This window comes from Microcaecilia unicolor, chromosome 6, assembly GCF_901765095.1.
Source record: "Microcaecilia unicolor chromosome 6, aMicUni1.1, whole genome shotgun sequence".
NCBI lineage: Eukaryota > Metazoa > Chordata > Amphibia > Gymnophiona > Siphonopidae > Microcaecilia > Microcaecilia unicolor.
In genome coordinates this window covers 222,307,471-222,332,982 of record NC_044036.1, presented here as the reverse complement: position 1 = coordinate 222,332,982, position 25,512 = coordinate 222,307,471, and the positions used below count along the sequence as shown (strand labels likewise).

At 47.9% G+C, this 25,512-nt stretch overlaps 1 protein-coding gene across 4 annotated transcripts in view; it reads left to right on the top strand.

The window, feature by feature from the left end:
* Positions 1 to 25,512, top strand: part of LOC115472220 (CDK5 regulatory subunit-associated protein 2-like) — a 513,663-nt gene that overhangs the window by 314,602 nt on the left and 173,549 nt on the right. For all 4 annotated transcript variants that reach the window (XM_030206414.1, XM_030206412.1, XM_030206413.1 and 1 more), the window contains one exon: positions 2,645 to 2,779. In XM_030206414.1, coding sequence (XP_030062274.1) covers positions 2,645 to 2,779 — 135 coding nt within the window. The remainder of the gene's footprint in view (positions 1 to 2,644; positions 2,780 to 25,512) is intronic.

Sequence of the window (25,512 nt, the reverse complement as noted above, 5' to 3'; positions counted from 1 at the left end):
CATGCATATTCATTGTGGATATCCTGAAAAACGTACAAATAGTGGATCCAAAAAAGTCCTCTCACAGTTGGTGTCTTCCTAAACAAGGTCTTTATTCAAATCAATAAACCGGCACGCTGCGTTTGACAGAGATAGTCGCAGCAGCGTATTGCACACGATATCTCTGTTAACTTATAATTGACTGTGAGTCATCTGCTTTACAAGTTATTTTGCATCAAAGATCAATAGACCCCTGACGTTTCTTGTTGGGTTGTTTTTATTGATTTGAATAAAGACCTTGTTTAGGAAGACACCAACTGTGAGAGGACTTTTTTTGGATCCACTGTTTGTACGTTTGTCTTTGTTTCTCCTGTGGAGAGAGATCACCTTCTGTGGGTGTTTGCTTCGTTGGATATCCTGAAAACCTGACTGGCTGAGTGTGTTCCAAGTGAACCTGTGGCTTAGCCTATTGCAGCTCACTGATCACTGGTCTTCCAGTGAACTATCTTGTCTATGCTACAGCCTATTCGGCTGTGCATCTTAGCTTGACTTCTGTTATGGTCATACTAATGTCGTCCCTACATTGGTTCATTATGTGCTGCTTCCACATATAATTCAAGCTTCTCCTCGCTTTCATGTGTATTTCTCTGGAGCAGCTCATTACCTTTCTACTCTTATCTCCCCCATACCCCTCCTTTTGATCTCTGTTTAACAGGCAAGTTGCTCTTAGTTGTGATCTTCTATATTTATTTGTAGCATTTGTATCCCACATTTTCCCACCAATTTGCAGGCTCAATGTGGCTTACATTTGCTGTAATGGCGGTTGCCATTTCCGGGTGACAGAGTTACAAATGGTATTGCATTAAGGTGCATACATATATGATAGCATACATACATACATACATAGAACATCATGGTAGAAAGATATAACATGTGCATATATTAATGTTAAGGAAGAATACATGAAGGTTCCTGAGTAATAGGTTGGATTGTAACATACATTAGGTCATCGACTGTGGGAAGACCATATTCGAACTAAGGATTAAAGTGGTAGTGCTTGTTCATTAATAGCTAGGAGGTTAATCAGTCAAGTGATCAGATTTAAATTGTGTCTAGGTCGTGTGAAGTCTTATTATTTAGTGTTTAAGATGGGTGTTTCTGGTATGCCTTCTTGAACAGATCAGGTTTCAGTAGTCTTTGGAAGATAGTTAGGTCTTGCGTTATTTTTATGGCCTTCGGTAATGCATTCCATAACTGCGTGCAAATGTATGAGAAACTGGTTGCGTATGTAGATTTATATTTTAGCCCTTTGCAGTTAGGGTAGCGGAGATTGAGGAATGTGCGTGCTGATCTTTTTGCGTTCCTGGTAGGCAGGTCTATAAGGTCTGCCATATAGGTCGGGGCTTCCCCATGAACGATTTTGTGTACCAGGGTGCAAACTTTGAATGCAATTCTTTCTTTTAGTGCGAGCCAGTGTAGTTTCTCTCTTAGGGGTTTGGCACTTTCATATTTCGCTTTCCCAAATATGAGTCTGGCTGCTGTGTTTTGAACGGTTTGTAGCTTCTTAATAATTTGTTCTTTGCATCCGGCATAAATGGCATTGCAGTAATCTAGGTGGCTTAACACCATTGATTGTACTAGGCTGCGGAATACTTCTCTTGGGAAGAAAGGTTTGATCCTTTTAAGTTTCCACATTGAGTAGAACATTTTCTTTGCTGTATTTTTCGCATGATCTTCGAGTGTGAGGTTTTGGTCAATTGTGACTCCCAAGATTTTCAAGCTGTCTGAGACCGGAAGAGTATAATCCGGGGTGTTTATGGTAGTGGGTTTGTTTGTATTGTATTGTGATGTCAGGATGAGACATTGTGTTTTTCTGCATTTAGTTTTAGTTGAAATGCGTCCGCCCATTAATTCATTAGTTGGAGGCTGTGTGTGATTTCATTTGTGATTTTGGTTATATCTTGTTTGAACGGGATGTATATCGTGACATCATCTGCATAGATGTATAGGTTGAGACCTTGGTTGGATAGCGATTTGGCTAATGGGAGTCATCATTAAGTTAAAAAGAGCGAGAGAGGTGATCCTTGTGGCACTCCACATTCAGGTTTCCATGGTGTTGACGTTTTTGCTAACTTCCCAATCAGCTAAGGAAAGCTATTCCAGGCACGCAGTGCAGCAAGATGAAAATGTACTTTTCATCTTAGATGAAAAGTACATTTTCATCTTGCTGCACTGCGTGCCTGCAATAGCTTTCCTTAGCTGGTTTATAATACTCCTCCTGCCGTTAAAGCTAAGGTACAAAGCCATAACCATTGACTTCATTTATGTAGACGGTTGGAAAATTTTAGCTTTTGTGTTCAAATGTTAACTACAGTAGTATTAGAAATAAATATGAATTCCGTAGTAATTTCAGCATGAACCAGTAGTGCTGCATATTCATTGATATAGCTATCTGGTCCTGATCCAAAAAAAGCATCAGCAATTAATTTGTACTTCCTGTTCACAGTTTCATTTGGTGGGCTTTATTCACGAAATACAACATGATGCAAAACAGCTCATCTGCAAGCCTAATGTACTTCTTTCTCTACCTTTTTCCTCAAAGCCTAAATCTGGCTCTTACCATTTAAAGGCAAAATATGATGTTTTTCCTTTTCCTTTATTTTAGAGTGGAGACCAAGGATCATTGTCTAGTTTCTCTACCAGTGTTATCCGAGTTCAGCAGATACTGGAGGAAGCCAATCGTTTGTTGAAGCTTCTTTGGCGCGTTTCCTTACCCAGTAGTACTTCTTGTTTCAGTCAGGTAGGTCAGATTAATAGATGCCTTTTCTGAACAAATGCAGAAACAGAGAGGAAGAAATGTATAGAATATAGCTCTCCAGCCCCCTGCTAAACAACCCCCTGTCCCACTCAGACAGCCACTCCAATCAGCTTACTCCAGTGCACTAACCAGTTACCCATTCTCTCCTTTCCTAGTTTTAGCCACAACAGCTGCCACAGAATAGGTCTTTCTTCTCTGTCTATATGGCGTGGCTGTCAGTGACTTTGAGGTGTGCCATGTTCCGAACTCCAGTAACTGAAGCTATGGCTTATCTTCTAATAACATAACCAATGACATGGAGGGTTATTTTGTCAGAAGGCACCTAAGCCAGACCTGCCAAGTCTCCCGCATTTAGCGGGTCATCTCCCGCACTCCTGCCAAAGCGGGAAGTCTCCCGCTGAAACACGCGACGGCGCTAAGCTCCCTCCATTTCCGGCCACTGCTGCTTCTGTTGAGCAGCAGTGGCTGCAACAAAAAAAATGTAAAAAAGCAAGCGGGGCACCGCAGGCAGCCTTCAGGCATTGGCTGTCTGCTCTGCAGCTGCTCCTCTCTCCTCTCACGTCACTGCCCCTGGAGCGCTGGAGCAGGAAGTTGAGATCAACTTCCTGCTACGCTGCGCTCCTGCAGGGACAGAGAGAGGAGCGGCTTCAGAGCAGAGAGCCAATGCCCGAAGGCTGCCTGTGGTGTCGCGCTTGCTTTTTTTCAATTTTTTGGTTAGGGGAGATGGAGCGGGAGGCAGGAGGTAAAATAGAGTGGGGAGAGAAGGAGGGGAGATGAAGCGGGAGGAAGGAGGTAAAATAGAGTGAGGAGAGAAGGAAGGGAGATGGAGAAGGGCTGGAGAAAGAGAGAAGCTGATGGTGATAAGGATGGAGAGAAAGGGGAGATCCTGGCTGAGATCAGAAAGAGGGAAGATACTGGAAGGAAGGGTAGGGAAAGAAACAAACAGAAGAGACATTGGAGGATGGGGAGAAAGAGGGGGGAAATGATGAATGTAAAAGAGTAGAGAAAGAGACACTGAATGGAAAGAAGGGGATAGAGAGAGAGAGACACTGGATGGAAGGATCGGGAGAGGGAGTAGATGGATGGAAGGATGGGGAGAGAAAGAGGGATGGAAGGATGGGGAGAGAAAGAGGGAAGACGGATGGAAGGATGGGGAGAGAAAGAGGGAAGATGGATGGAAGGATGGGGAGAGAAAGAGGGGAAACAGATGGAAGGATGGGGAGAGAAAGAGGGAAGATGGATGGAAGGATGGGGAGAGAAAGAGGGGAAACAGATGGAAGGATGGGGAGAGAGACGCTGGATGGAAGGATAGGGAGAGAAAGAGGGGAGATGGATAAAAGGATGCAGAGAGAAAGGGGAGAGACTGGAAGGATGTGGAGAGAGAAGGGACACTGAACAGAAAAGGGTAGAGAGAGAGACACACTGGATAGAAGGAGGGGGGAGAGAGAGACATTAAATGGAAGGATTTGGAGAGAGAGACATTAGATGGAAAGATCAGGAGAGAGGGTAGGTGGGTGGAAGGATGGGATACAAAGAGGGAAGGTGCTGGATGGAAGGATGCAGAAAGAAAGAGGGGAGACACTGGAAGGATGGGGAGAGAAAGAGGAGAGCTGCTGGATGGAAAAGGGGAGTAGTGAAAGACTGGAGAATAAGAGGAAGGGGCACGGAGAGAACAAGGGTGAGGAAAAGATGAAAAGCCATAGGTAAATGAAGTAAATAGAAGGAAATTAAAGAATGGATAGTAAGAATGAATTAAATCTGGACAGAGAGAGAGAGTCAAAAAAATATTGAAGAAAACAAAGAAAAAGGAGAGAAAGGAGGAGGAAGTGACGTCGGAGCTAGAAGATGGCAGCTTAGAAACGGTGCTCCGCTGGAGTCCGGGAAAAAGGAGATATAATCCCCTTGGCAGAGAGCAGATTTCAATGGTGCGGAGGTGGAGGAAGTTCCGGGCTATGATGGCAGCGAGAAAAAAACTTTTGCAGTATAAATATGCGTCGGAGAAGTCCGGAACGGGGCAGAGCGGGTCCCAGAGGGTCTCAACGCGTGGCACGAAAATGGCGCCTGATGAATCCGAGTCGGACCTGGACACTGATAATGCTGAAACCGGAGACATGGCGGTGAACATGAGGGAAATTTCGAGATGGTTTAAAGAGATGAAATCGGAGCTAGTAACAACCACAACCCAGAAAAGCATCCAAACAGCGGTGGCGGAGCTGCAAGCAGAAATGAAGGAGATAGGAGGACGAGTGGCCGAGAAGGTAGAGGCGATGGCGGAGGAGGTTGGCAGTCTGCAGACAGGGCTAGCATCGGAACAGCAAAGGCGGGAGGAGCTGGAGAGAGCAATTGAAGATTTAGAAAATAGAACATGGAGGTGTAATTTAAGGATTAAAGGAGTGCCAGAGGAAGAACGGTTTAAAGATGTAATGGCGATGGTGAAAGACTTAAGTGTTCACATCTTGCACTCTGGAACTGAGACAATAGAAGTCCAAGAGGCCGAGACTATTAAAATTGAAAGAGCCCACAGGAGCTTGGGCCCACAAAGAGGGAACTTTCCCAGGGACATAATTGTCTGTTATCACGAATTTGCAGTAAAAGAACGGATATGGAAGAAAGCCAGAGCTCTAGGGGAGGTGCATTGGAAAGGCTGTAAGCCACAAGTCTTTCAGGATCTTGCTAAAATGACTCTCCAAAAGAGACAGGACTTTAAGGAGATTACTTCATATTTACAGAAGGAGGGAATGAGATATAAATGGCTGTATCCCTTTGGGCTTCAAGAAACAGCAGGTGACAAATCTCGAAGGCTATTCAGACCGGAAGGAATCTGGAAAATCCTAGCGGAGATGGGATGCACAAATTTGCCAGCTGAAGTGGGAAATTCTCCAAGAAATCGTTAGGGAGATTTCAGACGGAGTCCTCCTAGCTGGGATAAGGTGGACAGAGGAAAAAGGAGATCTACACCATCGGATACTGGGACTTGATTAAACTTTGGGACTGCACTCTTAAGTCCTGGGAGGAGGTAACAGTGTGGAGGGGTTCAGGAGTTGTGTGGTTGTTACAGTAATGAGAGTTTTATAAGAGAGGGAAATATAGGATAAGGGAGGGTGAACAGTTTTGAAGGGGATATATAAGTAATAAGATGGGATTCTGGCGAAGGCTAGCTTCCTCAGAGTTCAAACTGGCTGGAAGAGGTACGGGCCAGTTGCGAGGATTGGGAGGGGGGGAGGAGGGAAGGTGGGAGGGATAGGAAAGGGCCTAGGGGAGGGCTTTCCAGTGGCTGACCCGAAAGAAGGCAAAACAGGGGGTCTAGTTATCTATGTTAGAGATGGTCTGCAATTTGTTAAGGAAGCAGTATATAAAGATAAAGCAGGGAGATGTATAGCCTTGAAAGGAAGTATTCATAATACACCTATTTAAATTTGTGAATGTGTATGCGCCGAATACTGGTCAGGGCATACACATTCACATACACAGGGCATATTTTGACTTGTTAAATGAGGAATTGGGGGTATTTGTGGCAAGGAGGGTGATTATGGGAGAGGATTTCAATTTCCCAGTAGAGAAGATGGATCATTCTAAGGGGCGAGGGAATGGGGACACACGGACGAAGGGACAATTTCTTAAGTTAATGAAGGAACTGGATATGGTGGACGTATGGAGATTGCAGCACCCTGGGCAGAAGACTTTCACACATTATTCACATGCACAACAAATTTATACTAGGATTGATGCACTCTGGTGCAGTCAGGCAGTCTGGGGGGAGATAAATGGCTCAGAGATTGACAGTATACATGCTTCAGATCATGCGCCCATTTGAATAACATTGAGTGGAATGGGGAAAAGGGGAGTTGGGGCACATTAGAGGCTTAATGAATCACTTCTGGAGGGCGAGCAGGAATGTAAAGAGTTGAGGGGGATTATTAAGGAATATTTTGATAATAATGATACGGGTGTAGTCTCAGGTGGGACCCTTTGGGATGCATTGAAAGCACTATTCTCCGAGGACAAGCAGGCTGCTTGTTCTCACGACTGGGTGACGTCCGCGGCAGCCCCCACCAACCGGAAATAAGCTTCGCGGGACGGTCGACACGCAGGGCACGCCCACCGCGCATGCGCGGCCGTCTTCCCGCCCGTGCGCGACCGCTCCCGCCAGTTACTTTTTTTCCGCGACTGAGAGAGTTGTGTTTTCCCCTCTCTCTCGTTTCAGCCGCCGGATTTTTTCGACCGCGTTTACGCGGATCGTCGCTTTTGGCCTGTTCGGCCTCTTCTTCTTCTTCTTTCTCTTTTATTAAAAAAAAAAAAAAAAAAAAGAGAGAATTTTGCGCGTGTGGAGCACGCGCTCCTTCTTTTCCCTCGCTTTCTAGCGGGGACGCCTCGTTGCGGCCTAGTGGCCGCTCGGTCGGTTTCAGTTTTCGTGGTGTGATTTTAGCCACCATTGCCGACTTTGACTTCGCCGACGCGATTTTTCCGTCGATGTCCTCGAAGGTCCCGAGTGGATTTAAAAAGTGTGGTCGCTGCGGCCGGCCGATCTCGCAGACCGACACCCACGCTTGGTGCCTCCAGTGCCTCGGGCCGGAGCACAATCTCAAGTCGTGCGTTTTGTGTCTCGGTCTCCGGAAACGGACTCAGGTTGCGAGGCAAGTTCTGCGGGACCGTCTTTTTGGAACTTGCGCCGGCCCCTCGACGTCGACCTCGACGGCATCGGTATCGAAGACCGGTTCTTCGGTACCGGTATCGATGCCCGAGACATCGGCACCGATGGCAGCGACCCCAGGAGAACAGGTCCCGTCGGCCCGCCGGTCCGCCGGCGAGAGTGGGGTAGAGAGACCGCGTGGGCAGTCGGCCCCGGTCACTCCCTCAACTCGTGAGCCACGGGACCGAACCCTGTCGGACCCGGTACCTCGAGACCGAGGGGGATCGACCTCCTCCTCCTCCATGCCCTCCGGCGCCGGTGACGTGCACCGGAAAAAGGACAAGAAGCGCCGTCACCGGGAGCCCTCGGTGCACCCTGAAGGGGAGTCGACGCCGAAGCGTCATCGTAGAGAGGAGAGATCTCCGTCGGTGGTGGAGGTACCGACGCGTCGGGGTTCCGGCACCTCGGTGCCGTCTCCTGGCCCCCAGCAGCTTCCGGCACCGACACCCTTACCGGCCCCACCGCCTTTCCCGGCAGCGGGCCTGGACGAGTGCCTCAGAGCCATCCTTCCGGGGATCCTGGAAGGGCTGATGCGCCAGGCTGTGCCGGCGCCGGGGGTGCTTGCGCCCTCGGCGCCGATGACTGTGGCGCCGGCGAGCTCTAGCCCGGCGCCGGGGCAGTCGACACCGCCGCCGCTTGCGGTGCCGGTCTCGACAGCCACGCAGGTGGAGTCCCCGTCGACGTCGATGGAGGGAGCTCCGTCCCCGCCGGCGCGGGAGTCCACCGCTCGACGACACCGAGACCTCGGTGCCTCGACGTCGAGCCGGGCCCGGTACCGGACGCAGCTACATGAGCTAATGTCCGATACCGAGGATGAGGACTCGTGGGGGGAAGAGGAGGACCCGAGATATTTCTCCTCAGAGGAGTCTACGGGCCTTCCCTCGGACCCCACGCCGTCACCGGAGAGGAAGCTCTCACCTCCTGAGAGTCTCTCCTTTGCCTCCTTTGTGCGGGATATGTCTATAAGCATTCCCTTTCCCGTGGTCTCTGTGGAAGAGCCGAGGGCCGAGATGCTCGAGGTCCTCGACTATCCATCACCACCTAGAGAGTCCTCCACGGTACCGCTGCACAATGTCCTGAAGGAGACGCTGCTCCGGAACTGGGTGCGACCACTAACTAATCCCACCATTCCCAAGAAAGCAGAGTCCCAGTACAGGATCCACTCTGACCCAGAGCTCATGCGGCCCCAGTTGCCCCATGACTCAGCGGTCGTGGATTCTGCTCTCAAGAGGGCACGGAGTTCGAGGGATACCGCCTCGGCGCCCCCGGGGCGGGAGTCTCGCACTCTGGACTCATTTGGGAGGAAGGCCTACCAATCCTCCATGCTCGTGACCCGCATCCAATCTTACCTGCTCTATATGAGCATCCACATGCGGACCAATGTGCAACAGCTGGCGGACCTGGTCGATAAGCTCCCGCCGGAGCAGTCCAGGCCTTATCAGGAGGTGGTCAGGCAGCTGAAGGCGTGCAGAAAGTTCCTGTCCAGGGGGATTTTTGACACCTGTGACGTGGCATCTCGTGCTGCGGCCCAAGGTATAGTGATGCGCAGGCTCTCATGGCTGCGTGCCTCTGACCTGGACAACCGCACCCAGCAGAGACTGGCTGACGTCCCTTGCCGGGGGGATAACATTTTCGGTGAGAAGGTCGAGCAGATGGTGGACCAACTGCATCAGCGGGAAACCGCTCTCGACAAGCTCTCCCACCGGGCGCCTTCAGCACCCGCCCCCACGGGTGGGCGTTTTTCCCGGGCACGGCAGGCTGCACCCTATTCTTTTGCGAAGCGTAGGTACAACCAGCCGGCCCGAAGGCCTCGTCAGGCACAGGGACAGCCCCAGCGCGCTCGTTCTCGTCAACAGCGTGCGCCTAAGCAGCCCCCTGCGCCTCCACAGCAAAAGCCGGGGACGGGCTTTTGACTGGATCCACGGGAACATAGCCGCCCTACAAGTGTCCGTACCGGACGATCTGCCGGTCGGAGGGAGGTTAAAATTTTTCACCAAAGGTGGCCTCTCATAACCTCCGACCAGTGGGTTCTCCAAATAGTGCGGTGCGGATACGCCCTGAATTTGGCCTCCCTGCCTCCAAATTGTCCTTCGGGAGCTCAGTCTTTCAGCTCCCTTCACAAGCAGGTACTTGCAGAGGAACTCTCCGCCCTTCTCAGCGCCAATGCGGTCGAGCCCGTACCACCCGGGCAGGAAGGGCAGGGATTCTATTCCAGGTACTTCCTTGTGGAAAAGAAAACAGGGGGGATGCGTCCCATCCTAGACCTGAGAGGCCTGAACAAATTCCTGGTCAAAGAAAAGTTCAGGATGCTTTCCTTGGGCACCCTTCTGCCAATGATTCAGAAAAACGATTGGCTATGTTCCCTGGATTTAAAGGACGCATACACTCACATCCCGATACTGCCAGCTCACAGACAGTATCTCAGATTCCGCCTGGGCGCACGGCACTTTCAGTATTGTGTGCTGCCCTTTGGGCTCGCCTCTGCCCCACGAGTGTTCACAAAGTGCCTCGTGGTGGTGGCGGCGTATCTCCGCAAGCTGGGAGTGCACGTGTTCCCATATCTCGACGATTGGCTGGTCAAGAGCACCTCGGAGGCAGGAGCCCTCCGGTCCATGCAGTGCACTATTCAACTTCTGGAGCTGCTGGGGTTTGTGATAAATTACCCAAAGTCCCATCTCCAGCCTACTCAGTCTCTGGAATTCATAGGAGCGCTGCTGAATACCCAGACGGCTCAGGCCTACCTTCCCGAAGCGAGGGCTACCAATCTCTTGGCCCTGGCTTCGCAGACCAGAGCGTCTCAGCAGATCACAGCTCGGCAGATGTTGAGACTTCTGGGTCATATGGCCTCCACAGTTCATGTGACTCCCATGGCTCGTCTTCACATGAGATCTGCTCAATGGACCCTAGCTTCCCAGTGGTTTCAAGCCACCGGGAATCTAGAAGATGTCATCCGCCTCTCCACCAGTTGCCGCACTTCACTGCTCTGGTGGACCATCCGGACCAATTTGACCCTGGGACGTCCATTCCAAATTCCGCAGCCCACGAAAGTGCTGACGACGGATGCATCTCGCCTGGGGTGGGGAGCCCATGTCGATGGGCTCCACACTCAGGGTCTGTGGTCCCTCCAGGAAAAGGATCTGCAGATCAACCTCCTGGAGCTCCGAGCGATCTGGAACGCACTGAAGGCTTTCAGAGATCGGCTGTCCTGTCAAATTATCCAAATTCGGACAGACAATCAGGTTGCAATGTATTACGTCAACAAGCAGGGGGGCACCGGATCTCGCCCCCTGTGCCAGGAGGCCGTCGGGATGTGGCGTTGGGCGTGTCGGTTCGGCATGCTCCTCCAAGCCACGTACCTGGCAGGCGTAAACAACAGTCTGGCCGACAGACTGAGCAGAGTCATGCAACCGCACGAGTGGTCGCTCCATGCCAGAGTGGTACGCAAGATCTTCCGAGCGTGGGGCACCCCCTCGGTGGACCTTTTCGCCTCTCAGACCAACCACAAGCTGCCTCTGTTCTGTTCCAGACTTCAGGCACACGGCAGGCTAGCGTCGGATGCCTTTCTCCTCCATTGGGGGACCGGCCTCCTGTATGCTTATCCTCCCATACCTTTGGTGGGGAAGACCTTACTGAAGCTCAAGCAAGACCGCGGCACCATGATTCTGATCGCGCCCTTTTGGCCCCGTCAGATCTGGTTCCCTCTTCTTCTGGAGTTGTCCTCCGAAGAACCGTGGAGATTGGAGTGTTTTCCGACTCTCATTTCGCAGAACGACGGAGCGTTGCTGCACCCCAACCTCCAGTCTCTGGCTCTCACGGCCTGGATGTTGAGGGCGTAGACTTCACTGCGTTGGGTCTGTCTGAGGGTGTCTCCCGGGTCTTGCTTGCCTCTAGGAAGGATTCCACTAAAAAGAGTTACTTTTTCAAGTGGAGGAGGTTTGTCGTGTGGTGTGAGAGCATGGCCCTAGAACCTCGTTCTTGCCCTGCACAGAACCTGCTTGAATACCTTCTGCACTTATCAGAGTCTGGCCTCAAGACCAACTCAGTAAGGAATCACCTTAGTGCGATTAGTGCTTACCATTATCGTGTGGAAGGAAAAGCCATCTCTGGAGAGCCTTTAGTCGTTCGATTCATGAGAGGCTTGCTTTTGTCAAAGCCCCCTGTCAAGCCTCCTACTGTGTCATGGGATCTCAACGTCGTCCTCACCCAGCTGATGAAACCTCCTTTTGAGCCACTGAATACCTGCCATCTGAAGTACTTGACCTGGAAGGTCATTTTCTTGGTGGCAGTTACTTCAGCTCGTAGGGTCAGTGAGCTTCAAGCCCTAGTAGCTCATGCTCCATATACCAAATTTCATCACAACAGAGTAGTGCTCCGCACCCACCCAAAGTTCCTGCCGAAGGTGGTGTCGGAGTTCCATCTTAACCAGTCAATTGTCTTGCCAACATTCTTCCCCAGGCCGCATACCCGCCCTGCTGAACGTCAGTTGCACACATTGGACTGCAAGAGAGCATTGGCCTTCTACTTGGAGCGGACACAGCCCCACAGACAGTCCGCCCAATTGTTTGTTTCTTTCGACCCTAACAGGCTAGGGGTCGCTGTCGGGAAACGCACCATCTCCAATTGGCTAGCAGATTGCATTTCCTTCACTTACGCCCAGGCTGGGCTGGCTCTTGAGGGTCATGTCACGGCTCATAGTGTTAGAGCCATGGCAGCGTCAGTGGCCCACTTGAAGTCAGCCACTATTGAAGAGATTTGCAAGGCTGCGACGTGGTCATCTGTCCACACATTCACATCACATTACTGCCTCCAGCAGGATACCCGACGCGACAGTCGGTTCGGGCAGTCGGTGCTGCAGAATCTGTTTGGGGTGTAAATCCAACTCCACCCTCCAGGACCCGAATTTATTCTGGTCAGGCTGCACTCTCAGTTAGTTGTTCTTCGTAGGTCAATTTCTGTTGTTTCCTCGCCGTTGCGAGGTTCAATTGACCTGGGTTCTTGTTTTGAGTGAGCCTGAGAGCTAGGGATACCCCAGTCGTGAGAACAAGCAGCCTGCTTGTCCTCGGAGAAAGGGTATGATACATACCTGTAGCAGTTGTTCTCCGAGGACAGCAGGCTGATTGTTCTCACCTTCCCTCCCTCCTCCCCTTTGGAGTTGTGTATTTCATATTTTTTGCTAGTCATTCAACTGGCGGGAGCGGTCGCGCACGGGCGGGAAGACGGCCGCGCATGCGCGGTGGGCGTGCCCTGCGTGTCGACCGTCCCGCGAAGCTTATTTCCGGTTGGTGGGGGCTGCCGCGGACGTCACCCAGTCATGAGAACAATCAGCCTGCTGTCCTCGGAGAACAACTGCTACAGGTATGTATCATACCCTGTACGGGGGCATCTTATTAGTAGGGGGGGCGCGGCGGAAAAGGGAAGGATTAGCTAGGGCAGTGATGGGCAACCTTTTGAGCTTGGTGTGTCAAAATTCGCCAAAAAACCGAGCATAACTCGGGTGGTGTGTCACTTCGAGAAAAAAACCATAATTTCGCGATATTTATAGTTTAAATAACAAAAATGTATAATTGTAATATAAAACTGTATTTAATAAACCAAAAACTAATTATTTAACTTACCTACTTAGTGACTTCTTTGTTCATCTGTCAGTCGGTTTCTTTTGTTGGTCTTGATATTATTTAACTTGTGTGGGGTGCCATGAACTAAGATAAGTGAGGGGGAGGGGGAATTCTTTAACTAATCTGCCTATTAGTGACTTTTTTGTTGCTGAATTTCATTGGCTAAATCTTCAATTGAAGGTTGGTATTTTGTACACTTCAAGCCCAAGCAAGCGCTACTAACGTCATCTGTCAATCTGTTTCTTTTGTTGGTTTTGATATTATTTAACGCTGAGAATAAGGTTTCACAAAAGTACGTAGAGGGAAAAATTGTGAGTAAAGCCATTGCTATATTTTTCAGGGTGCTAAAAGTGTCTGGTAATCGGATCCAGGCACTCCAAATTTCCTGGTAACTCAGATATTCTCTTAATAATTGCATCTTTATTCTGCATATCGTGAAATAGAACTGGTGCACATCTTAGGAGAGTTTCTTTAATAAATTCTCCCTCACTGAGTGCTTTTCCATGCTGAGCTATGGAGTGAGCAATGCTCAAACTTGCAGATGTTAAATTTGTAGAACCTTTTACAAATTTAAGGATGGACTTAGATTGGCTCTTATAAAAGTGTAGCTGCCTGGAAATGTATTCCTTCCGTTCATCCTCACTTTTTTTCAAGAGCTGGGAATGATTAGTTTCAAAATGTCTATTTATATTCCACGTTCTGCTTACTACCGTTTCAGTACATAGAACGCAAAATGATTTGCCATTTTTTTCTATAATGCCATACATCTCGGTCCATGTCTCTTGAAAGGGTCGGCTACTGCTACTACCACTTCCTTTACTTAACCTTGGTTTTTTATTTTTTGAGTTCTCCATCAGGGGGGCAGAGACAGAAGATAGAATTATAGATAGCCTGTTAGCCCTGCAGGCAATTAAGGGTTAACTAGCCTAACTGACCACCTTATGTAAATTAAGATGGCTGCCGCTATTTCTAATGGCGGGAAACGGCACCCATAGCACATGCCCTCGCCTCTCCCAGCCTCCCCCTCACCTATCTCAGTAATGGTGGTCAATTACAAATCCACGACACCCCAGAACAGTAGATTGGATGATGGTTGCTGGTAATGGTGATCACAGGGCCCTCAGAGATGCGTCCCCCACGGCATTCCGCTGCTCTCTGCTCCGCCGGCCGGAAGTGAGGAGCCGGGGCAGAGGGAGCAGCAGGGAGGGAGCCAATAGGAGCGCACACGGCACACCCCCAGCGGGTAAACATGCACCGGGTGATTTCACCGGGGGGGGGGAGGTCGCGCTGCACCGGGGGGGAGGGGGGGCGCATCGGCGATCCGCCCCGGGTGTCAGCAAGGAACTCCGCTGCTTCTCTGTATGCGGCCACATGCGGCCGCGTGTCACTGAAAATGGCTACGCGTGTCAGTACTGACACGCGTGTCATAGGTTCGCCATCAGGGAGCTAGGGAGATAGAAGTGCGTCAGAACTTGGCCCGCTATGAAGAGGAGCATCAACGTGGGGGGTACCTAGGTAGCTTAGCAGAATTGTTGAAGTGGAAAACTGAGTTGCAGAAGATACAAATGGTAAAGATGGAATACCATAGGAGCTTATTAAAACAAAAGTTTTTTGAATTTAGTAATAGAGCGGGTAGTATGCTGGCCAGGGGCCTAAGACACAGACGCATTAAGAATACGATTATGAAGATTAAGGGAGAGGGAGATAAAATGTTCTATCAAGATTAGGAGATAAAAGAACAATTTGTTCGTTTCTGTAGGGGCTTATACACTAAGGGTGAGGCAGTGGGCAAAAGAAATTGATTAATTCTGAGAAATGATATTAAAGGTCTGGTGTTTAAAAAGTTCAATTTTTTACCTTGCAACTAAAGTGAAGGAATGCCAGATGGTTTAGATCTAGCTTGGCCAAGCTAAAGGTTAGAAAGGTCAGTGAGAAATGAAACTCTGTCCTTTGTGAATTGCCAATGCTAGCTGGCACATCTGTATACTATTAAATCTTGAGGGGATATTATTATGAATGAACAAAGGAATGAGCCAGACATATGACATATTGTAGTTTAAAGATTAGGCAGAAATACTGTTTAGAGAGAGGCAATAGATTAGAATTTAGAAGTTCTTGATATTTAGAATATGTTTTATAAGGATGCTTATTTTAGAATATGTTTTATTCTGTAATTTCTATGTAGAATATTTATTCAATTCTTTGTCTGACTTTCTAAGCAAAGACTGCAGTGAAGAGGCAAACATGTGTTTTGAATTATCTGCAGTTCTGGCTGGTTCAATGTATAAGCTGATAGGTGAAAGAGGTCAGGACTAGTCAGCTCTCTTCTCCTTGATTAATTATAGGTAAAATGTAGAAATGGTCTTGAAAGTAATAACCCGATATGTATGCCATTAAGTAAGATTGGCCCTTGACCCCTTTAATGAATGCCAGAGTTTAGTTAGCAGTTAGTACTAGGAATATGAGAAATCAATCATAATAACATGTAAGAGACTGGAGCCCAAATGTCTGGTGTAAGGGGCCCCAGGTCACAGGTCAGTTTAGGATGTCTGGAACCTATGTAACTGATATTTGTATGGAGCTGATTGGTTGAGGCAAGGTAATCAATCTATTCCTTAACCAATTGGAGAGTAAGGGGGCTAGGCTAGGCTAGATAGAACTGTATTTAAGTGGGAGAAGAAGCAGTTTACGTCAGAAGGAGCTCAGAAGAGAAAGAAGGACAGAAGGAACAGACAGAAGAAGGAGAAGACAGCATAAGAAGAGAAGCAGCTGAGACAGAAGCCACAAAGACACAGAGAGCTGAGGAAGAGAAGAAGAGACTTAATGCTGATGTTCTACTGTGTTTGCTGGCAAATAAAGAAGATTACTCTCTCATTCTGGTGTGTGCTGTCTGACTCCTGAAGTATCATAAATTCATGCCTCCATTCCTGCAACAAGGGGACCCAGGCATCTACGGAGGATATCTGGAATTATATACAAGGGTTAGGTTTGTGGCGGGTAACGGAACAACAAAGGGTGGAGATGGAGGCAGCCATTACTTTGGACGAAATATTATATGTTATTAAGGGATTAAAAGGGGGGAAAGCGCCAGGACTCGACAGTTTCACGGCCAAATATTACAAAATTTTCAGCCAAGAGCTGGGACCATTGCTGGTACGGATTGGAAATGCCTGTTCTAGAGAAGGGAAATTGCCCACTAGCATGTATGAGGCAGGGATATCGGTGTTGTTAAAACCTGGGAGAGACCCGACTGTATGTGGATCTTACCGCCCGATATCCCTGATAAATACGGATATAAAAATACTAGCAAAAGTCATGGCTAACAGGCTTAAGAAAATTCTGCCTCATTTAATACATGAAGATCAGTCGGGGTTCATAGAACGTAGGCAAGTGGCGGATAATATCCGGCATACATTGAATATTCTTTGGGGGGCTAAAAGGAGGGGGGACTCTCTAACGATGCTCACAGTAGACACAGAAAAAGCATTTGACCGGGCGGAGTGGGATTACTTGTGGGAGGTCATGGCAGAAATGGGGTTTGGGAGAGCGTTTGTTGGATGGGTCAAAGGGCTATATAGGTCGCCAGTGGCAAGGATTAAAGTGAATGGGGGATGGTTGGAACAACTAATCATTCAAAGGGGGACAAGGCAGGGGTGCCCACTTTCACCATTACTGTTGGCCATCTCTATAGAACCGCTGGCACAGAGAATTCGATCCCTAAATGATATTAAAGGGGTTAGGATGGGAGGGCGTGAGCACAAGGTAGCCTTATTTGCTGACGATATTTTATTTTATGTTGCTTCTCCCCTAACAACAATACTGGTCATAGTCACAGAACTTAAGGGTTTTGGGGAAATATCAGGGTTTAAAATAAATATAAGTAAATCAGAACTTATGGGAGTGACAGCCTCGGGACTGGAGATTCAACAGATGGAGGAAAGGTTCTCTTTTCAGATGGCTCCTTCAAAATTTCATTATTTGGGAATCTGGATCCCATTGGACTTAGAAGCCCTTTACCTGTTGAATTATGTGCCTCTGCTTAAAGCTATTAGAGAAGATTTGAATAGATGGAGGACAGGGTGGTTGTCTTGGTGGGGGAGGATTGCTGCTATCAAAATGAACATGTTGCCCAAGTTGCTGTTTCTCTTCCAGACTCTACCAATCCAGGTCCCTAAAGGGGAGATATTAAAAATACAATCAGAATTAGGGAGATTTATATGGGAGAGACGTCCGGCGAGAATATCCCGAAAAACCATGTGGAAAGCGGTGGAACAAGGAGGAAGGGGCATGCCCAACGTGCTTTGGGCAGCACAATTAAAACAGATTGGGGAATGGAGCAAGGTGGATCTATCACCAGTTGCAAAATTAGAGCAGATTTTTGTACAAGAGGGAAAGCTTGACGGACTATTGTGGGCCTCAATCCCAGAGGGTAGTTATAAGAAAATGACATTAAATCCCTTTGTTTCACATTTACTGTAGCTCTGGGGAGCCCTGAAAGGGAAAGTTCGGAGCTCCCAGAAGAGTTCAACATATGCCTGGATCACCCAGGAACCCGGATTTCCAGCGGGAGGAGAGAGTATAGTATTTAAGACATGGGCTCAGAAAGGGTTGATTCGTTTTCATGAATTGTTGGGAGACAGGGGTATTAAGAAATTTGAAGAGCTCCAGTATGAATATGAGCTTCCTGAGACGGATCACTTTGCGTACCTTCAGGTTAAGCATTATTTAACCAAAGAGAATTGGGCACAGGTAAATTCATTGGAAAGGGAAAAATTTGAGAATTTGTGGGGGGCAATAGATTGCAGTGGGAAAGGGATTTCCAGACTATGTGGATATTTGTGAGGTCAGGAACTGGAGAAATTACCATATATGAAGGCGTGGGAACGATATTTAGGAGTGGTATAGTAGATGACGGCAGAAAAAGACCTGCATGGTCCATCCAGTCTGCCCAACAAGATAAACTCATATGTGTATACCTTACCTTGATTTGTACCTGCCTTTTTCAGGGCACAGACCGTACAAGTCTGCCCAGCAGTATTTCCCGCCTCCCATCACCGGCTCTGGCACAGACCGTATAAGTCTGCCCTCCACTATCCTCGCCTCCCAACCACCAACCTCTCTTGCCCCACCTGCTCCGCCACCCAATTTCGGCTAAGCTTCTGAGGATCCATTCCTACTGCATAGGATTCCTTTATGCATATCCCTGAATGGAAAAGAGTGTGTATGGAGGTTAAAAAGACATCTGTTTGTGTGTTAATAAAAGAGAGTGCTTATAAAATCCTAAGCAGGTGGTACTATACTCCGGATAGGTTGAAAATTATGTATCCGGAAGCCTCTGACAAATGCTGGAGATGTGAACAGACAATAGGCACATACTACCATATATACTAGGAGTGTGAGCCATTGCAGAAATTTTGGGGAGAGATAGCTAATTTACTTACCAAGGCCTTGGGGGTGCTGTTCCCGTGTGACCCTAAATGGTGTTTATTAGGCTGGAGGAATGGAAAAGGAAAGAGATGGCAATGTAGAATTAAGAGGATGGGTCTGGCAGCGGCGAAAACAATCATTGCTGTTAATTGGAAGCAGAAAGAGGGTTCAACCATACAGAATTGGATACTGAAACTTAAAGCGGTCTCCTCACTGGAAAAATTGACAGACTGCCGCAGGGGGAAACTAAATCGAGCAGCAGAGGAATGGGTACATCTGAATGAAATTTTAGAACATACTTTTTGAATCTGGGCTGGGAACGCCAGGGAAGATGAGCGGGAGGGTGAGGAATGGGGATAGGGGAGGGTAAGAGGGTGGGGAGTTGGGGGGTTCTAAATGAAAAATCTTTACTGTGAGGGTTATATGTCAAATGTTCATGCTCATGTTATTGGGTTTCATGATTGGAGAAAGATATTTAATAAGTTTGCTGGTTTTATTGATTTACCAATAAAAATTATAAATTGAAAAAAAAGAAAAAGGAGAGAAAATGACAAATGGCCAGGAAACCCTGGCAAAAGAGTTAAGAGAAGACGAAGGAAAGCGGAATCAAGAGACTGGGAGCAACACAATTAGAAAAAGTAAATGGCCAAAAACCAAAGGTGAAGAAAATAATTTTATTTTTAATTTAGGATAAAGTAATATGTTAGCTGTGTTAATAAAGTTTCAGAGACCAATACTTCCTTCCTCAGGTCAGGAGAGGATACCATAACACCCTTGGCAGCTCTGCCTAAGCTATTAAAGCATCTATACTTTCTTGAAGGCCGGTGCAGGGGCGTAGCTATAGGTGGGCCCAGGCCCATCCAATCTCAGCTCAGGCCCACCCAGTTTTACAGCAGCTGAGCAGCCACACTGTTGCCACAGCCTTAGTTTCTTCCCTCACGGCGGCAGCCCGCTCAGCCACCTCCCACATACTTTTCTCATCAGTCGGCACTCACTGGCAGCTCCTCCTCCTCAGCCAGCGCGTGACGCCGGGCCTCATGCTAAACACAGTCTCGTGGAGTTGCGGCCACTGTTATTCATGATGTACAGCAAACAACCTCAGCTGCACATGCCATGCGTGTGCCACCATGCCACCACACTGCTGTCTCTCTCCCCCCGGGCCCGTCCGGGGCTCGCAGTGTGCAGTTGCGCATGGCACAATGGCGTTGTGCCGGCACACACAGTGCCGCATGGGAAAGGTCACGGATGCAGCTTCAAGTCCACACTGTGCCTGCCTGTGCATGGTGCCCTACTCTGCTGGCCAGATCTATGATTTTCAGTCTGTTCTCTTGGGGAGTCAATTGATCACAGTAGCAGCAGTAGCACTCCCCCATGGCCCCATACAGCTACAGGAGCCAGGTAGTAAATATATATACATTTTTTTAAAAAAATTTTAACGTGTCATGTAGCAATTGTATTTGTACTCAAAATACTGGCTGGTGGTGGTGGGCTTCTGGGTGGGATAAGCACTTCACTGCCTAGGATAAAAAAGGTATATTTAATGATTAAATATACCTTTCTTTTTTGCCATAGAAAGTGAAGAGCCCACCCTCACCCAGAAGCCCACCACCAGCCAGCATTTTGATTACTCTTGTAATCAAAATGATGGCTCTGGTCTGGTGTTGGGCTTCTGGGTGGGGGGTGGACTCTTCACTGCCTAGGGCAAAAAAGAAAGGTATATTTAATCATTAAATATATCTGTTTTGCCTTAGGCAATGAGGAGCTCATCCTCACCCAGAAATTCACCAACAATAAATTTTAATAGTACCCAGGTTCATTTTTAAAAAGTTGTCTATTTCTCTCATATTGGTAGGTTTTTGGGTGGGGATGGTCTCTGCAGTGCCTAGGTTTAAAAAAAATGTAGGCAGTTTTCTCTGGGTGGACCAGTGCGGAGGTGGACTCAGCATTGCCCAGGACATTAAAGAACAGCATTTTATATTTAATGCCATGGGGGGGTGAGTGGGTAGGGATTAGGACAGGGCTGAGCTAGGCTACAGGGAGGGGTGGGGTGGTAGGATACGACTTATGCTTAGCTATGGGATGGATGGTGGGGAAGTGAAGATACTGGACTACAGGGATGGATGGATATTGAGGGAGCTCAGAAAGGTTCTGACGGGTCCTCTTAAAGATTTGTTTAATATATCCTTGCAGACGGGAGAGGTTCCGAGGGATTGGAGAACGGCGGAGGTGGTCCCTCTTCACAAGAGTGGTGATAGGGAAGAAGCTGGAAACTACAGGCTGGTAAGCCTCACTTCGATTATTGGAAAAGTAATGGAAGCGATGCTGAAGGAAAGGATAGTGAATTTCCTGGAAGCCAATAAGTTGCAAGATCCGAGACAACATGGTTTTACCAAAGGGAAATCGTGCCAAACGAATCTCATTGAGTTCTTTGATTGGGTGACAGGAGAATTGAATCAGGGACGAGCTATGGACGTAATCTACTTAGATTTCAGCAAAGCTTTTGACACGGTTCCCCACAGGAGGCTCTTAAATAAACTGGATGGGCCAAAGTGGTGAACTGGATTAGGAACTGGTTGACGGACAGAAGCCAGAGGGTGGTGGTGAATGGAATTCGCTCGGAAGAGGGAAAGGTGAGTAGTGGTGTGCCTCAAGGATCGGTGCTGGACCGATTCTGTTCAATATATTTGTGAGTAACATTGCCGAAGGGTTAGAAGGTAAAGTTTGCCTATTTGCGGATGATACTAAGATCTGTAACAGAGTGGACACCCAGGAGGGAGTGGAAAACATAAAAAAAGGATCTGAGGAAGCTAGAAGAATGGTCTAAGGTTTGGCAATTAAAATTCAATGCGAAGAAATGCAAAGTGATGCACTTAGGGAATAGAAATCCTCGGGAGACATATGTGTTAGGTGGGGAGAATCTGATAGGTACGGACGGGGAGAGGGATCTTGGGGTGATAGTATCTGAGGATCTGAAGGCGACGAAACAGTGTGACAAGGCGGTGGCCTTAGCTAGAAGGCTGTTAGGCTGTATAGAGAGAGGTGTGACCAGCAGAAGAAAGGAGGTGTTGATGCCCCTGTATAAGTCGTTGGTGAGGTCCCACCTAGAGTATTGTGTTCAGTTTTGGAGGCCGTACCTTGCGAAGGATGTAAAAAGAATTGAAGCGGTGCAAAGAAAAGCTACGAGAATGGTAAGGGATTTGCGTTACAAGACGTATGAGGAGAGACTTGATGACCTGAACATGTATACTCTGGAAGAAAGGAGAAACAGGGGTGATATGATACAGACGTTCAAATATTTGAAAAGTATTAATCCGCAAACGAACCTTTTCCGGAGGTGCGAAGGCGGTAGAACGAGAGGACATGAAATGAGATTGAAGGGGAGCAGACTCAAGAAAAATGTCAGGAAGTATTTTTTCACGGAGAGAGTAGTGAATGCTTGTAATGCCCTCCCGCGGGAGGTGGTGGAAATGAAAACGGTAACGGAATTCAAACACGCGTGGGATAAACATAAAGGAATCCTGTTCAGAAGGAATGGATCCTAAGGAGTAGCACATATGAGTTTATCTTGTAGGGCAGACTGGATGGACCATGCAGGTCTTTTTCTGCCGTCATTTACTATGTTACTATGATGGGTGGGGGTAAGGGAAGGGCTGATGCTGAGCTATGGGGATGGATTGGGAGTAGGGAAGTGAAAAGCTGATGCCAGGCAACTGGGATGGAATGGGGGGGAGAGAAGGGAAGGGCTGATGCTGAACTATGGGGATGGATAGGGAGTAGGGAAGGGAAAAGCTGATGCCAGGGGCTGCTGGGATGAATGGGGGGGTAGGGAAGGGAAGGTCTTTATGTTTTTGTAATATGTTTTAAAATTATGTGTATTGAGTTGTGATCTGCTTAGAATTGCAGCGATACTGTGGCTTAGAAATTAACTCAATAAATTTTTGGTTCTGTATTCTGTAATTGATGAGGGTTGGTCTGTGGTCTGCGTGTAACTGAGAGTTTCTGCTGGCATGTGGTTTGTAGAGGGATCTATGAGTCTGACTTGTCTGGCTTTTCCAATGGGATGTGTACTGCTGTTGTGTATATTCACTGCTGCCTTTTTAAAGGTACTGTTATTGGAACTGGTGTTATGGTTTGCAATATAGGCTCTGCAGGATTTAGTGTTACTTCACAAAATACCTGGCAGTGATGGAATTTTATTGCTATTATTGAGGTGCTACCAGAATTTGAATACATTGTTATATGTCTGTTGTGATTATAATGCAGGATCCTGTCATGTGCGTTGAGATGTTTGCTATTATAGTAGACTTATGTCTGGTCAAGTTTGATATGGTATAATGTAACTACATTTACAAATATTTTTTTTTTTTTTTATGTATGTATGTTCATGTTGATGCAAGGCAGCTGTTGGGCAGCATTATAAGGCATTATTTTGTAGTATCCCGAGAAATACTACTCATACCTATATACATAATGCCCACCCATATTAGCTCTGGGCCCACCCAAAAAGTCAGGTCTGGCTACGCCACTGGGCCAGTGTATGTGTTAGAATGAATAGGCACATGTATTTCATAAAGTACATACATAAATGCCAGTGCCACCCTTGCTCCACCTATTCACCAGTCTCTGGGAATGCTTGCATTATATTCCATTAATGTAAGCACTGTGGGTGTAATTCTAAAAAGGATGTCAAGATTTAGGCACTAGGATGCTGTGTGCATAATTGCTGTTGTAGAATACTAACGTAAGTCAACATTTACATACCAACATTTAAGTGCAGCTGCTTATGCCATGTATATGACCGCAAATAAATTTTGTAATTGCACATGTAACTGACATTCTCCAAGGACTGACATTTGGGTGACATCATCTTACGGAGCCCAGTGCATACGCTACCCAGTGTTCTATATCTTTAAGAAGCCTTTGCCAACATCCCACCATGCATGTGCGAGTACCTTCCCACCCAATCTTAGCGCAGAGGACCAGCAGTCTTTGTTTTTCCATGGAGCAGAGAGGTCGCATCTATATTTATTATTTTATTGCTAAAGTGTTTTTCCTCGTGGTACACATTTTTCATTTTTATTTTTCATTGTTCTCCCTTGCCCTTTAGTTAATTCTCAAAAGTGTTGGGTGATGTCATCCACGGAGCCTGGTGCAAAAACACAGCCTGTAAGGCCTTAAGGCAGCACCCCCACCACACAAGCGCAGGTGCCTTCTCGCCCGACTTGTGAGCGCAGGACCAGCAGTCTTTTTTCAACCTTGGGGAAGAGAGGTCACATTTTTCAAGTGTTGTGTTTAAAACGTTGGTATAAGAACTCTTCGGGTGCCTTCCCTTGCAGGTTTTTTCCCCTTTGATATTACTTTTTTTTATAGAATTAATCCTCCTCGTGTTTTTCTTATTTCCCCACTTTTAGGTTTCCTTTATTTTTTTTCAGCTCCAAAGGCCCTCTTAGGCTTGAGCACTCGCTGTCTTTTTTTTTTTTTTTTTAAGTTGAGCAGTCCCCTTTTTTCCTCACTATTGAGTCATTTGATTTTTCTTTGGCCATTTTCCCTTCCATGTCATCTAAAGTTCCCAGTGGCTTTAAGCACTGTACCCAGTGCAATTGGACCATCCCTGGGGCTGACACCCATTCCTGGTGTATCCAGTGTTTGTAACCATCTTAACTATGTTCTCTCCGAGGACAAGCAGGCTCAAATTCTTACTTGTTGGGTCGTCCTCCGCGACAGCCCCAGGAGATCGGAACTTTTTTAGAAAAAACTAGAAGTTTGTGGAATGCTCCGTTGTGCGGGCCTCAGCGCACCGTGCATGCATGAGTGGCTTCCTGCCCGCGACGCGAGCGTGACCTAACTAGTTCTTTTTTCTCCGCGTTAGAGAGAGTTGTGTTCTACCGCTGCTCTCTTGTTCTTTTGCTCCAGGAGAATAGCTTTTGCGCTTTTTTCGCGTTTATCGCGCCCTCTTTCTTCCTTTTCTTTACTTTAAATAATATAATTTTAAAAAAATCTTTTTCCCTTATTTTTTTAGGTTTTCCTCAGATTTTCAAGTTTCCTTTCTTTTTCGTTGCGGCCGCGTCTTTTTTCCCCTTTTTTTGTGCCTTTTTATTTGGCACAATCAAGCCTTTTGATTTCGTGGACGCTATTTTCCCACCCATGTCATCGAAAACTCGGAGCAGCTTCAAACGCTGTACTCGCTGCAACCGGACCATCTCGAGTACTGACCCCCAAATGTGGTGCCTCCAGTGTCTTGAGCCCGATCATCTTCGAGCTGGGAGCAGCGAGGCATCGAGTGGGTCTCCACCCATCTCGAGGCCTACTGCTATGCAGGACCCCCGGGACCGCCCTTTGTGGGACCTGGCCCCGAGGAGACTTGTGGATTCCACGTCTTCCTCGTCGGTACCGAGGAGTGTCGATGATGGGCGTCGAGCAAAGGTGAAGAAGCATCGTCATCGATCTCCTTTCAGGCATGGTACCAAGAGCTCTGGGGAGCCGACGGTGTCAGCAGTCGAGAAGCGTCGGCGCCGGGAGGATCTCTCACCCTCCATTCAGGAGGTGCCGATACGTCTGTCATCTGGCAGCCTGGTACCGGCTTCCAATCCCCCTCAGGTCCTGGCTCCAACTCCTGCACCGGCCCCACAGCCTTTTCCGATGGCAGCTCTCAACGAGCACATCTGGGCCTTTCTTCCAGAGCTTCTGGAAGGGTTGCTTCGTCAGTCGGCCTCAGTGTCGGGGGTGCTTGCGCCTCCTGTACCGACGGCATCTGGGCCATCACCTGTGAAGAGGTCCCTGCCCTCGGTGCCGCTTGCGGTACCGGAGCCGGTTGCCACCCAGGTCGACTCCCCCTCGACTTCGGTGGAGGAAGCTTTACCAGAGTCCAGGCAGGGGTCGACTTCTCGACACCCCCCATGAGGTCGTCGATCCTCGATGTCGAGACAGGCTCAGTTTCGGGCTGCTGTTAGGGAGCTTCTGTCTGATACCGAAGAGGAGCGTTC